Source organism: Heloderma suspectum, chromosome 16 (assembly GCF_057233095.1).
Source record: "Heloderma suspectum isolate Gila_16-S chromosome 16, 16-S_ref, whole genome shotgun sequence".
In the NCBI taxonomy this organism is placed as follows: Eukaryota; Metazoa; Chordata; class Lepidosauria; order Squamata; family Helodermatidae; genus Heloderma; species Heloderma suspectum.
Genome location: NC_139473.1, coordinates 3,947,342 through 3,961,621, shown reverse-complemented (window position 1 = coordinate 3,961,621; position 14,280 = coordinate 3,947,342). Strand labels below are relative to the sequence as shown.

Genomic DNA, 14,280 nt, shown 5'->3' with positions numbered 1-14,280 from the left:
TGCTAATACGTACAGGGTATTTTTAATTTTTGGTTACGGTGCTGCCTTCCTGGGTTTCTGTAGATAATGATAGGCTGCAAGTCTAAAAAAGAATTTGAGCCATCTATCCACAAACCTGGGGGACTGTGATCCATATTCTTCAACCGACTTCCCTTAATGTCCACCAAAAAGCAAGAAAGAATGGAAGTCATGCATTCACTGTATCTTCCGTAAGGATACCATAGAATGCATCTGTTGGTTGTCCCTACCAAGAATCCATCCAACCGGCATTTATTCACTTGTAGCTCTATCTCAGGAAAAAGGGGTCAGTACTGCTTTATAAATAGAAAGTAGCCTTCCGGCTATTTCCAGTGCTCAGGTGGTGAGTGCGGTTGCTTTTGTAGCTAGATCCGCACCACATGAGAGGGAAGTATCAGCAAGCTCAGCATGGAACCTCAAGGTTTGCAGAACCTTTAGAGAAAAATGGCATAAAGGGGAGGAAAGCCAAAACAGCCCAGGGCGGACTCAGTGGCCATGAAGTGTTGGGTGGGTCGGAGAGAAAACCAGGGGGAAAGGGAATGAAATATCCTGGAAGACAGCATGCCTGGCTGGCTGGAACTGTGAACATGTTCACATCACACTGCAACATTTTCTTGCAAGCCCACTTGCATTGAACACACAGAACACGAGAACCAGTCTGGTATAGTGGTTCGAGTGCTGGACTCGGGAGACCCGGGTTCCAGTCCCCACTTGGCCATGAAGCTCACTGGGTGACTTTGGGCCAGTCACAGACTAACCTGCCTCACAGGGTTGTTGTGAGGATAACATGGAGAGGAGGAGGAGGACCATGTAAGCTGCCTTGGGTTCCTTGCCAGAGGAAAAAAGGTGGGATGGAAATGTAATGATTGGTCTCTGTCCAAACTCTCCATGGCTTTGGGAGAGAACCTTTCCAGATGTCCTACATGAAACCCCTTATCTGAGGCCTCATAACTAGCAGATCCAGTTCGCTACCCAGATGAACATGGGCCCTTGTCATTTAAATGATTGTTGTTGTTGTTGTTCAGTCGTTCAGTCGTGTCCGACTCTTCGTGACTACATGGACCATAGCATGCCAGGCCTTCCTGTCCTCCACTCTCTCCCGGAGTGTGCTCAAAACTGAATAAACCCCCTAGGTTAAAAAAAAAAAAAAGCCCCATAATGGAAACAAATGAGAACTTTATTTTTAGGTAGTGCGTCACAATGACGATAATGGCGCTTTCATACAACCGCTGACAATAGAAGCTCTAGATATCTTTCCCATTTGTGTCATGCCCATGCTTACTGATGCATGCCAGAGTTGCCATGCGTCCTTCACAGGTTTGAACCGGAACACGGACATTTAAACTTCATTACTCGTTTTTGCATATTTGCCCATCTCGACATCTGCAGTTTTGACAAAATCCTGGAAAGTCTGCTGTTCGGCGACCGTTGCGGGTCTCACGGAGACGCACTTGAAGACCTTCTGTTTGGCATCATAGTTTCCCATGCACCTGTGGGCGTGGCCTCTTATCAATCTCGGCAGCTCCCGGTCCTGTTTCAGAAGAAAGAAAGGTTATTCCCTTCCTTTTTCCTAGCCTGAAATACTCTGCCTAAAATAACTAGGCAGGAAGATTGATAGCGGAGATAATTTCCCTGAAGGTGGATAGAAAGCTAAGTGCTGCTTGCCGCTTCAACATTTAAATGCAGAAATTTTATGCACACCCTACCGGACTGGATAGAGGAGTATTTTGCAGTATCCACTCAATCTATATGCACCTCTCCTGGTTGGTACTAATTTGGATACTGGGTTCTCTGGATCCATGCTGAAGCAGCCATTTGAAGTTTTGTAAATCTGCCACTGAAGACTATCCAGTTGAAACGTGTTTGGCAAGCAACAATATTAACTTAAGTAGATTGCCCTTGTAATCCAAGACCGCAAATTTGCAACAGGGTTATGGTACGTTTTATCTGTCTGTCGTTCAACACATTTGGTATGTTATTCTGAATTCTGAAATTGGCTCATGTTTTGTTTACCAGTTCACCTATGTTCATACCCTTTTTGGTGAAATTTTAACTATGTTTCATAAATTATTTTAATGGCATAGTCCTGATCTCTTGAGTAAAATTTGCCATTCTTTCCTGATTTCTTATTTTTCTTTTCTGTGGTAAGGTTCACAAATGGCAAGGTAAGGTGGTAAGAGTTTGACTTTTAAAATCCCCCAGAACTAGGATCTGTAGAAATCATCTTTGTTTTAAAAAGATTTGTTAAATGTTACTGTGTATATATAGGATGATTTTAGGACTCTACACACGTTCCAGGAGTGTACAGTCAAGTTATATAGAGGAGGATGGGTGATTGCCACCCTGTACATTCACAGTAACTTGTGAAAGAGCCTGTGCATATAAAACTAGTATGCGTAACCAGGGAGCCTTCCTGCGGGTGCAGCCCCGGTACACCAGGGATGGGGAACCTTCTGTCCCATTAGCCTAATCTGGCCTGTGGAGATTCCCCATCCAGCCTGCAGGCTCCACCCCTGCCCCCTGGAGGCTAGCAGGGAGAGTGACCCTCTGCTAACAGTGCCTACACATATTGATTGTTCATGTTTTCTTCTCCACAGTATAAGTGGCAGCTTCTTTAGCACACATAGCACATCCTTGAGCAAACATGGGAAATACTTACAATCTCGTAGAATACACATGACACACTCTCCTTCCCATCTCTCAAAAGGAAAGTCTTTGCACCATACAGCCCAGGGGTAACTGCAGAATCCAGAATGCCTAAACAATACGGGGTGGTAGGAAAGCCAATCCAGTTTTAAACATGTTGCCCTAAGGCAGCCTTCCTCAATCTGGCACCTGTCAGATGTGTTGGGGTACAACTCCCATAATTCCCAGCCAGCTGGGAATTATGGGAGTTGTACTCCAACACATCTGGAGGATGCTAGCTTGGGGAAGACTGTCCTAAGGGTATTTTAGAAATACCACATCTTTTATAGAAGTCTGGTTGAGCTTGTAAGAATCTATACGTGGAGGGCGCCAATCTTGTACGTTACCCAGAGTCAGTGCCGGGGTTGGCATGCGTGGGCTCACTGCAAAGAACCGTCTGGGCTATTGCTGTCCGTTGGGTCACCCACCCTCTTCCCCTGGAGAGGATCAGCAAGTGAGTGAGGATGAGGAAAAGCAGCTGCTGCCACATGCTGACTCACCAGATCTCTCCTTGGCAAGCAAGCAGCAGGGAGCAATGACAGCAAGCAGGATCAGACCCACTATGGGCGTATCGCCCCCCCCACACACACACACATAACATACAAGCCCTGCAGCTGGCACCGACGTTACCTCTTTTTATTGAGTGAATTATTTGCCCCCGTGATTCTCAGTCCTGACACTTTCCTTGTGCGTCAGCCAAGATAATTTTATTTGGGGTAAGCAATTTACAAAGCTACCAATTGCATTTGGGCAGCATTTTTTACAGCAGCCCTCTTTGCAGAGGCACAAGGATCCTCCAGAGAAAACAGTGAAGGAAAACTTTCTTAGAAGAGAGAGAAACTCTTTTAGAGAATACTGGAAAAGGGGTGTGGGAGCAAGAATGAATAACAGTAATACCAAAGGAGGGAGCAGACAAAGAATTGGTTTGCTGAAAGGTAGAGATAAAAGACCCTTCATGGATCACTGCCTTGTTGTGGCGAAGGGGCTTGCGTAACTCAGTGAAGCCATAAGCTATGCCGTGCAGGGCCACCCAAGACGGACAGGTCATGGCGGAGAGTTCTGACAAAATGTGGTCCACTGGAGAAGGAAATGGCAACCCACTCCAGCATTCTTGCCAAGAAAACCCCATGGAACCTATCACAAGGCTAAAAGATATGACGCCGGAAGATGAGCCCCTCAGGTCGGAAGGTGTCCAATATGCTACTGGGGAAGAGCAGAGGGAATTTCCAAGTCACGCCAGAAAGAGTGAAGCGGCTGGGCCAAAGCCGAAAGGACACTCAGCTGTGGATGTGTCTGGGGGTGAAAAGAAAATCCGATGCTGTAAAGAACAATATTGTTTAGGAACCTGGAATGTCAGATCAATGAATCAAGGTAAGCTGGAGGTGGTCAAACATGAGATGGCAAGATTGAACATCGACATCTTGGGAATCAGTGAACTAAAATGGACAGGCATGGGCGAATTTAATTCAGGTGACCATCATATCTACTACTGTGGGCAAGAATCCCTTAGAAGAAATGGAGTAGCACTCATGGTCAACAAAAGGGTGGGAAAAGCAGTACTGGGGTACAATCTTAAAAATGATAGAATGATCTCAGTACGAATCCAAGGCAAACCATTCAACATCACAGTAATTCAAGTCTATGCCCCAACCACTGATGCCGAAGAAGCTGAGGTTGATCGGTTCTATGAAGACCTACAACACCTTCTAGAACTAACACCAAAAAAAGATGTCCTCTTCATCATAGGGGATTAGAATGCTAAAGTAGGAAGTCAAGAAATCACTGGGATAACAGGCAGGCATGGCCTTGGTGTACAAAATGAAGCAGGACAAAAGCTAATAGAGTTTTGCCAAGAGAACACGCTGATCATAGCAAACACTCTTTTCCAACAGCACAAGAGACGACTCTACACATGGACATCACCAGATGGTCATTATCGAAATCAGATTGATTATGTCCTTTGCAGCCAAAGATGGAGAAGCTCTATACAGTCAGTCAAAACAAGACCTGGAGCTGACTGTGGCTCAGATCATGAGCTTCTTGTTGCAAAATTTCGGCTGAAATTGAAGAACATAGGGAAAACCACTAAACCATTCAGGTATGACCTCAATCATATCCCTTATGAATATACAGTGGAGGTGAGGAATAGATTTCAGGGATTAGGCCTGATAGACAGAGTGCCTGAGGAACTATGGACGGAGGTCCGTAACATTGTTCAGGAGGCAGCAACGAAATCCATCCCAAAGAAAAAGAAATGCAAGAAAGCCAAGTGGCTGTCTGATGAGGCTTTACAAGTAGCTGAAGAAAGAAGGGAAGCGAAAAGCAAGGGAGAAAGGGGAAGATATATCCAACTGAATGCAGAGTTCCAGAGAATAGCAAGGAGAGACAAGAAGGCCTTCTTAAATGAACAATGCAAAGAAATCGAGGAAAACAATAGAATGGGAAAGACTAGAGATCTCTTCAAGAAAATCGGAGATCTCAAGGGAACGTTTTGTGCAAAGACGGGCATGATAAAGGACAAAGAAGGCAGGGACCTAACAGATGCAGATGAGATTAAGAAGAGGTGGCAAGAATACACAGAAGAACTCTACAGGAAAGATCTGAATGTCCCTGATAGCCATGATAGTGCGGTCACTGAACTTGAGCCGGACATCCTTGAGAGTGAAGTCAAGTGGGCCTTAGGAAGCATTACTAACAACAAAGCTAGTGGAGATGACAGTATTCCAGCTGAGCTATTTAAAATCCTAAAAGATGATGCTGTTAAAGCGCTGCATTCAATATGCCAACAAATTTGGAACACTCAGCAATGGCCGCAAGACTGGAAAAGGTCAGTTTACATTCCAATTCCAAAGAAGGGCAACGCCAAAGAGTGTTCAAACTACCGCACAATTGCGCTCATTTCACATGCCAGCAAGGTGATGCTCAAAATCCTACAAGCTAGGCTTCAGCAGTATGTGAACTGAGAACTACCGGAAGTACAAGCTGGGTTTTGAAGAGGCAGAGGAACTAGAGATCAAATCGCCAACATTCGCTGCATCATGGAGAAAGCAAGAGAATTCCAGAAAAATGTCTATTTCTGCTTCATTGACTACGCTAAAGCCTTTGATTGTGTGGATCACAACAAACTGTGGCAAATTCTTAAAGTGATGGGAGCACCAGACCACCTTACCTGTCTCCTGAGAAACCTGTACGAGGGTCAAGAAGCAACAGTAAGAACCAGACATGGAACAACCGAGTGGTTCAAAACTGGGAAAGGAGTACGACAAGGCTGCATATTGTCGCCCTGCTTATTTAACTTATATGCAGAGTACATCATGAGAAACACTGGGTTGGATGAATCAGAGGTCGGAATTAAGATTGCTGGGAGAATTATCAATAACCTCCGATATGCAGACGATACCACCCTAATGGCAGAAAGCGAAGAGGATCTCAAGAGCCTCTTGTTGAGGGTGAAAGAGGAGAGTGCAAAAGCTGGTTTGAAACTCAACATTAAAAAAATGAAGATCATGGCATCTGGCCCTATCACTTCCTGGCATATAGAAGGGGAAGAAATGGAAGCAGTGACAGATTTTACTTTCTTGGGCTCCAAGATCACCGCAGACGGTGACTGTAGCCATGAAATTAAAAGACGCTTGCTCCTTGGGAGGAAAGCTATGGCCAACCTAGACAGCATAGTAAGAAGCAGAGACATCACCTTGCCGACAAAGGTCCGTCTAATCAAAGCTATGGTTTTCCCAGTAGCAACGTATGGCTGTGAGAGCTGGACTATAAGGAAGGCTGAGCGCCGAAGAATCGATGCTTTCGAACTATGGTGCTGGAGAAGACTCTTACGAGTGCCCTGGACTGCAAGGAGGTCAAATCAGTCCATCCTAAAGGAAATCAAACCTGACTGCTCATTGGAAGGACAGATACTGAAGCTGAAGCTCAAGTATTTTGGCCACCTAATGCGAAGAGAAAACTCTCTGGAAAAGACCCTGATGCTGGGGAAGACCGAAGGCAAAAGGAGAAGGGGACAGCAGAGGATGAGATGGCTAGATAGCATCACCGATGCAATGAATATGAACTTGAGCACACTCCGGGAGAGAGCGCAGGACAGGAAGGCCTGGCGTGCTATGGTCCATGGGGTCACGAAGAGTCGGACACGACTGAACGACTGAACAACAACAGAGATAAAAGAAACAAAGACAGGAGGGAAGAGGCAATGGTAATAAGGGGCGGATTTCATGAAGAGGTGTGGATAATAAGTTGCAAGTTTGATCAATGAACAGAGATTTATCACCCCTTAACACTGTTTGATCACCTAGTACAGGGTTGTTGAACCTCTTTTACCCCTCACTCAATTTTGAAGAAGCTCTCGGGGGCTGCATTCCAGTGGTGGCCAAGGCTGGAGGCAAAAGGGGCAAGGCCCACATAGCAAAAATACCTGCATATTTTAGTTGAAAGCTCTTGCTGCCCTAGGAGAGGCATTTCAGCCTTTCAGAATGGGAAAAACACACACACACAAAAGCTGGGAAACCACCAAACAAACAGTAGTTTGGGGAAAGGGGGTGTGAGCTTTTGGTGACAGGCCAGGTTTGGTCCACAGGTCTGAGGTTCAACACCCCTGATCTAGTTGCACTCACAATCAGGGTCGCAAAAGGGCTCCCCCACCTTGCAATCCACGATGGTTAAGTGGGTTTCTAATCGTTTTCCAGCATCATGTTTCCAACAAGAGCAAGCTGAATGCCTTGAGGAAATTCGCAGGGAGGGCAAGAAGATGAAGGCAGCCGTCTCCTGTTATTCTTCCCCAACATCTGGTGTCCTGAGATACACTGCTTCTGTACATGGAAGTTCCATGTAATGATTACGGCTGCTAGTAGCCATGAATTTGCCTGGTCTGTTTTGAAAGCCCTCTAAGGCAGCAGCCATCACCCCAAGAAGCAAGGAGAAAGGTATGTCTTTTCTACACCGTGTGTCAGACAATGAGAAACAAGCTCTGGTACTATCCATCCAACATGCAATTGCCACCTTTTGTCACATTTGCCACTTTTGGCCCTTTTTGTCCCTCCTATGACTCTTCAGCAGTGGCTTCTTCCAAGGTGGATTTTGTGAAATAGAAAAGTATTCAACTGTTGTGTCACTAACCATAAACGCCCCTTACTCAGAGAGCTGAGGATGTTGACTGACATAAGAAAAAGCAGTAATTGTCTTTCCTTGTGATTATAGCACCAGAATTTTCCACGCAAATAACAACAGCGCCATTGCACTTACCCAATACCTCAAACAACAGTGGTGCTTTATGACTGTACTGACTCCAGTGCTTCATGCTTTCAATGACGGCAGATACAATTCTGAGGGAACTGTCGTTTTCTTTCAGTTTGGCTCGATATACTGGCCCTTTCTTTCACATGGAGAAAAAGGAAAAAGAACTCAAATCCACGGAAGACCTTTACACAATGTGTGAGTTCCCGTGAGCGCACCGCTCCAATATTTAAAATGATCCTTTTGACATTTTCTTTTCTGCCAACCCTAACCTTGATACTCTGGGTGAAGCAGGGTGGTGTGAGTATATACAATGGGGTTATCTTTTTGCCCTGAACTGAGCAGAGCAATTTTCCATCTACTTTCTCCATGGAAATTTAATGAGCCAGTGTGGGAAATGCTGTACTTTTGTGACAGAAATGCTGTACTTTTGTGACAGAAATGCTGTACTTTTGTGACAAATGATCAGAACAAAGAACTTCTGTGCAAGACAACTTGTATGCACCCAGAAAAAGGTGACATTACTTAGCCCTTTGGAGGAGGGCCCAGATGAGGATGAGGATGATATTGGGGTTATTTACAGCTTTCACTAGTGATGTCACCAAAGGCTGTAATCACCTGGTTTGGCATAGCACTTGTAATGCTCGGCCATATTATAATGAATTGAGCACCATTTCCTGCCAGAAGTTCTTGGGCTCAGAACGTTAAGCAAGATTGTGCACATGCATGATTTTCATTCCACAAACCAGGTGCCTAAAGCCAACTGCTTTTGTAAGCACATGCGCAGAAGCTCTTTAACATCAAACACTTTGTCTTGGTGAAACTCTGGTTGATCACTCTGGACTACATGACCAAGATGCATTTTTATTTGGTGAGTATCTTCCCTGGGTTCATTTTCTTGATTGTTCCTTGCAAATGTTTTATGTGATTGTCCCTCATCCATATCTAAAACACTCTCTTGCTCCCAGGTATGTGCATGTTTTGAGGGGTAGATGTTGAATGCCAAGTAGCTTCTCACCATCATTAATGCTGTGGGATGTGTACAGGGCAAGAGAAAACAAAGTGTAATTCCCTTGATAATCCATATGCACGTAGCACGCTCTGTTTGTATACACCAATATAATGAGGCACAAGAGGACTCTCAGAAAACCGGCCAGTTTTTTACAAATGCTCGCTGAGAGAGTTTGTAAATACTGAGCTCATTCTGAATCGAGTTGATGAGAGCTCACCCATCACTAGTTTTCACTAAACTGACCTAAACTTGCCCACATTGGAGGGAAATAGGGAATAGGTTCTTAAATAGTGTATACAAGATGGTAAAAAAGAAGTGGAAAGGGCTAATTCAGCTAAGGAAGTTATTTGATTTCCTTGGATGATGTGACGTGTCTATAAATCCAACAATTGTCTTAGAACTTGCAAATAAATAAGTTGGCAGTGTGTGTGTGCGTGTGTGTGTGTGTGTGTGTGTGTGTGAGAGAGAGAGAGAGAGAGAGAGAGAGATACACAAGGCCCAATCTGAAAAAGAACAGATACCAAAGTTCCATTTACATTTTACCTGAATAATTTTGTGATCTTGAGTATGATCTGCTTTTCTCTCATTAGCTTTTTGTTGGTAAGGAGCCTGTTTAAATGTATATGATGTACTCTGTGGGCCTCTCGGCATGGCTTTTGGAACCGCTGGCCATTGAGCTGTGGTTGAGCACCTTTGCTCTGCCATTCCTGTCTTGCTACTCTGTGGTGCCTTTGGGTGGCCAACTAATTTCTGCTGCGTCGATCCAGCCCCCACCGAGCAATCTGAGCTGTTCTCAGGCTGCAAGATCTTTCTGTTTTCTGTTCCGCTGCCAAAAGCCGAAAAGTCATTTCTTTTCCAAATGTTAGCACTGGTGTTTTTCTCCTCTAGTCTGCAGTGAAATAGTTGATATGGTTTAATTATCTGTCTATAAGAAACATAGTAATTTCAATTGCCCATGGTTTGTTGTACGGTTAACTCTGGGTTGTTTAACCCATAAACAGCCCAGAGTTTCCAGGTTCATACGTCACAAAACAGCCCAGGAATGAGGGCATTCCTAGGTTGATAATTAAATGCAGAAATGGCAAATGTGGCTCATCTCTGCAGTTCCTGGGTCAAACAACCCAGGAATTGCCACCATGACATGTGAATCGGGTCAACAAGACCATCTAGTCTTCATTGGACCCCTCCACTGTCTCATACCCCTCCCCTTTTCCTAAGGTGATTTGGGGGGTGACTTGATAGCAGCTGGTGTCAGGTGGGGAATGTGAGCAGAATCAAAGGAGGGGCTACTCAAAGCATGCTGTGCCAGAATCTGAGCAGGGTTCCCCACCACCACCCTTTTTCTTTTCTGCATGTCATTGCACCATCTCTTTTACAGGAATTCTTTCCTGCATTTCTTATTTATTCATTCATTTATTCATTAAATTTATAAACCGTTCAACTGGCAAATGCTACCAACCGCCAGTTATTCAAGTTCCTTCCTGTATGTGATGTGGTGGACTGTGATGATGTGTTTTGGTGTCTTAACAGAGAAGGTGGAATTGGAAGCTCTGTTGGGCTTCAAAGAAATAATTTTAGAGGTTACCCTGAACGATGGTGAAACAGAGGGTTTTAAAAATCATAGACATAATCACACAGTATCAGTTTCCATTATCCTTAAAGAAATTTAGTTTCAGGAATATAGCTGTATAAAATATACTGAAACAAAAGAATTGAGATCAAGAGTTTTAAAGTGTTCTTTCTCCTACATACTCAGTGCCTATAGTTTTCTGCAATCGAGTTGGTTCTGGCTTTGTGGTTTCCCATCCGAAATCTTTAAAAGTCAAAAGGACATGGAATGGTTAATTAAAATCAAGTTCGTGATCTTGGCAATCAGATGTTATCTACTTTCTGATCTTGCAAGAAACATACCCGTGAATTGCGCTGCATTCCTTGTCATCAGCCTCGCTGCTGTGAAATTTCGCCCTGATCCAGGAATGCCCCATGCTCACAGTTCCCCATCATTTAACATAATGATGCCATTGTTGCTTCGCCCACCATTTTCTTTTGCCCAGAGTATCTCTGGGCAATGAAGATGGTGGACGTGACTGGTATTTCCTCCGCAATATGCCCACTGTAAAAGGTTTTCTAGGAAAAGGAATGCTGGGGCCACCTGATAACAGCAGAGAACAAGTCGGGTGGGGGAGAGAAAAAAGATGGCAGGAAAGTAACGCATCAGTCCCTTCATCTTCTTCCTTTAAAAGAAAAACATTTTATAGAGGTTGCTGTTCTTGGGTTACTCAGTGTGCCAGATGACCTCTGTAAAACATTTACTTTTTTTTTTAATCCTGTACAGGAGCACTCCATGCTGCACCTCCATGCTGCAATTTTGTTGCCAGCCCCACTTGTAAGCCAAAAACTTAATAATAAATACGTCAAATTAAAAAAAGGGCATGGTGGGAGGTGCTTTTCCTTTGATTCATTGACGGTGTTCCCACTTAAAGGCCTGCTAGCATATGTGGTTGATTACCGGGGTCTGTTCCCACAGCAGTCCTCTAACATTTAAAGGGCGCCTGCAGTGGAAAGTCTTGCTGGATCAGACATAAAAGTCTATCTAGTCCAACATTCCATCTCCATCAGTGGTCATTCAGCCCAGATATTATTATTTATTTTATTTATGATATTTATATACTGCTCCAAATCAAAAGATTTTGGAGTGGTGAATAGGAAAGATAAAAGAATAAAAGACCATGTTAAAGCAATGAAAACATTTAAAAAGAAATTCTGAATGTAATAAACCGCAGCTGATCACAAAAAGGAGGGCCTCTTGAAAGAACAATGTCTTCAGGAGGTGCAGGAAGCAACACAATATTGGCGCCTGCCTAACCTCTGAAGGCAGGGAGTTCTACAGGAAGGGGACCACCAGACTGAAGGCTCTTTTCCTGATGGACTCCAGCCAGGCCATGGGTCCATGTGGAACCACCAGGAACATGCCCTCTGATGACCCCAGTGACCGGGCAGGTTGGTAAGGAAGAAGGTGCTCTCTCCGGTATCCTGGTCCCAAGTTGTTTAGGGCTTTGTACACTATTACTAAGACCTTAAACCTGGCCCAGTAGCGAATAGGCAGCCAGTGATATCCTCACAAGAAGGAGATGAAGCTGACAATCATCCCTGTCTTATTTCCCCCCTACTCCCTGGAAATTGGAAGTACACTGCCTCTGACCAAGTCCAATAGCCACAGTTAGACTTACCCTCTCTTAATATAATTGTTTATAAGCAGTTGTCAGTATAATCTATTGGTTTCCTATTTCTGGGTAAGTAGCCTGCATGGTATGAGTTCAATGCACTCTTTGAAAAAGCTGGGTAAGCAATTATTTTATGGTTGCGCTGTTATACATTACCATTTCCCAAAGACAGCATTTTAAAAATGCAAGGCAATTGAAAGGTGGAAGTTTCTTCACTACAAGTCCCCCTTGCCTTTCCCCTTTAACCAGCAAGAATAGGATTAATTATTATTACAATAATTAATCCTGGCAGAGTAGCCTTTTCAAGCATATTAGAGACGACAGATATCTCTTCTACAGGAGTACAATAGAGCACTAGAAATGCTCCTTCCTGTAAGCTGGAATGTCAACTGAAAGAAAAAGGGCAGAATTTCAAGTGCTTCTGTTTAAATGCCAACCTTCCATTTAATTTATAAAGACAAGAAGGTAGTCCTGCTACAGACAGAAATTTCAATTGTATACTGGAAAAATACATTTTACTCAGAACAGAATGTTTGACCCCAAGGCTGCGATCCCTGAGAGGGTGTTCCAGCCTGAGGATTTTTCAGTTCTCCACCTTCAAGGCCAGAGAGACACAACTCCGCCCTTGGAGAGGGAGACCCAACCTTGCTAGCCACCTCTGCGGAAAGATCCATAGCTAGTAGAGATGGGAGAGAATTGTGTGAGTTTTGCTTTTTTGCAAAAACTGCAAATGTCTTAATAAATGGGAAGCAAAGAAGTTGAGATCTAAAAAATTAAAATGTGGGAGAAAGCAAAACAGATAGATTTGTCCATCAAGTTGGCTTTGAGTGCTTAGCTCCTAAGTTGGGGTTTGAACCCCTGTGTATTCTGATGTTTGTGGTGCTGAATTAGGGTTGCCACCTCTTTTTTTCCGACAGGCTCCTCATCTCTTAACAGCTACATGGCAGGCAGGCATAACATGGTCGTCTCCATGCTAGGAATAGCTGTACCTATTGAATTTGGCTGGTGCAGATGGATGAGAATTCCGTTTGATTTGTTGATTGATAAGAACTTACCAACTTTGCACGTTTCTTCATAAACAGGAGGGAGAAATTTTGAAACATCGAATTTGAGAGAAGGCAAAACTGCCTGATTTGTCCATCCGGAGCATCTGCTAGCTAGTGCTTCTTTGACATTGGAACTCCAATGTCAGAGAGCACAAAAAGGAGTTCTGGGGGCATGCTGGGGGACACTGTGGATTCATGGGATCCAAAGTCCTTCTGTGCCCTCAACATACACCCAAAATGTGGGAAGAACTACGCCAGCCCTGGAGTTGTCATAGTTCATGACCCTCCTACTGGAATCAGTGGGAGGGAAAAGAAGGGGAACAACGGAAAAGTTAAAAAGTAAAATGCCGCCCTCCCTCCCTTCTGCCCTGCCAGCATGAGCCCAATAAGGCGGTTCCTCAACCATCGGATACCCCACCCCTTGGAAGGATTACTCTGCCTGTGCATTTCCAGAAACATGCAGTATATTTACAATAGACAGAAATTAACTTGACACTTTCATTTACATGTTCCAGCAAAGGGATATAGACAGGGTTGGGGTTTTGTTTTGAACAGCAGCAAAATACTCTCCTCCGCTTACCTGCTAGCATGGTAGAAAAATCCCAGTTCTCAGTGGAATTGTTGGTAGTCGGCTCATTTTCAAGTGGGTTTGAAGTGAGGGGCTGCCTGCTCCTTTTTTTCTGATTGAACAGCGGGACAGGTAGGCAGCCTAAAATTGAAGATGCAACATACAGTAAAATGAGTAAAGTGTGAAATGGTTTCTTGTATGAATACACACACAATCCAGCAATTTGCTGGAGATATGGAGCCTCTGGGGCATACTTGGGGCTACACCACCTGCAGGGGCAGCTTCATTCTCATAAAGCGTGGGTACATAAGGAAGCTGCTACTTCCACTGAAGTGAATGGAGCAGGCTGCACAGCTAGGAGCTCCATAAGTAGATCAGAACACACATGGGGCTTGAGTGAAAGCTAAAAACTATACAGTGTTTTATTAATAGGTACTGCTGCAGGAGCCAGTCCATTTCCAGATATATTTGCATAATCTATTCTGT

The 14,280-nt window shown here is 44.2% G+C and overlaps 1 protein-coding gene across 6 annotated transcripts in view; it reads right to left on the bottom strand.

Moving 5' to 3' along the window:
• Positions 1-1,175: 1,175 nt before the first annotated feature.
• SPATA22 (spermatogenesis associated 22) overlaps positions 1,176-14,280 on the bottom strand; it is a 28,071-nt gene continuing 14,966 nt past the window's right edge. For 5 of the 6 annotated variants that reach the window (XM_084823220.1, XM_084823221.1, XM_084823222.1 and 2 more), the window contains exons 3-8: positions 13,807-13,935; positions 10,709-10,769; positions 9,500-9,845; positions 7,954-8,083; positions 2,678-2,775; positions 1,176-1,549 (exon numbers count right to left, since the gene is read on the bottom strand). In XM_084823220.1, coding sequence (XP_084679346.1) covers positions 1,358-1,549; positions 2,678-2,775; positions 7,954-8,083; positions 9,500-9,845; positions 10,709-10,769; positions 13,807-13,935 — 956 coding nt within the window. In that variant the 3' untranslated portion in view covers positions 1,176-1,357. Of the gene's footprint in view, positions 1,550-2,677; positions 2,776-7,953; positions 8,084-9,499; positions 9,846-10,415; positions 10,515-10,708; positions 10,770-13,806; positions 13,936-14,280 lie in introns of all 6 variants that reach the window. The other variant, XM_084823225.1, reaches the window with a different exon arrangement.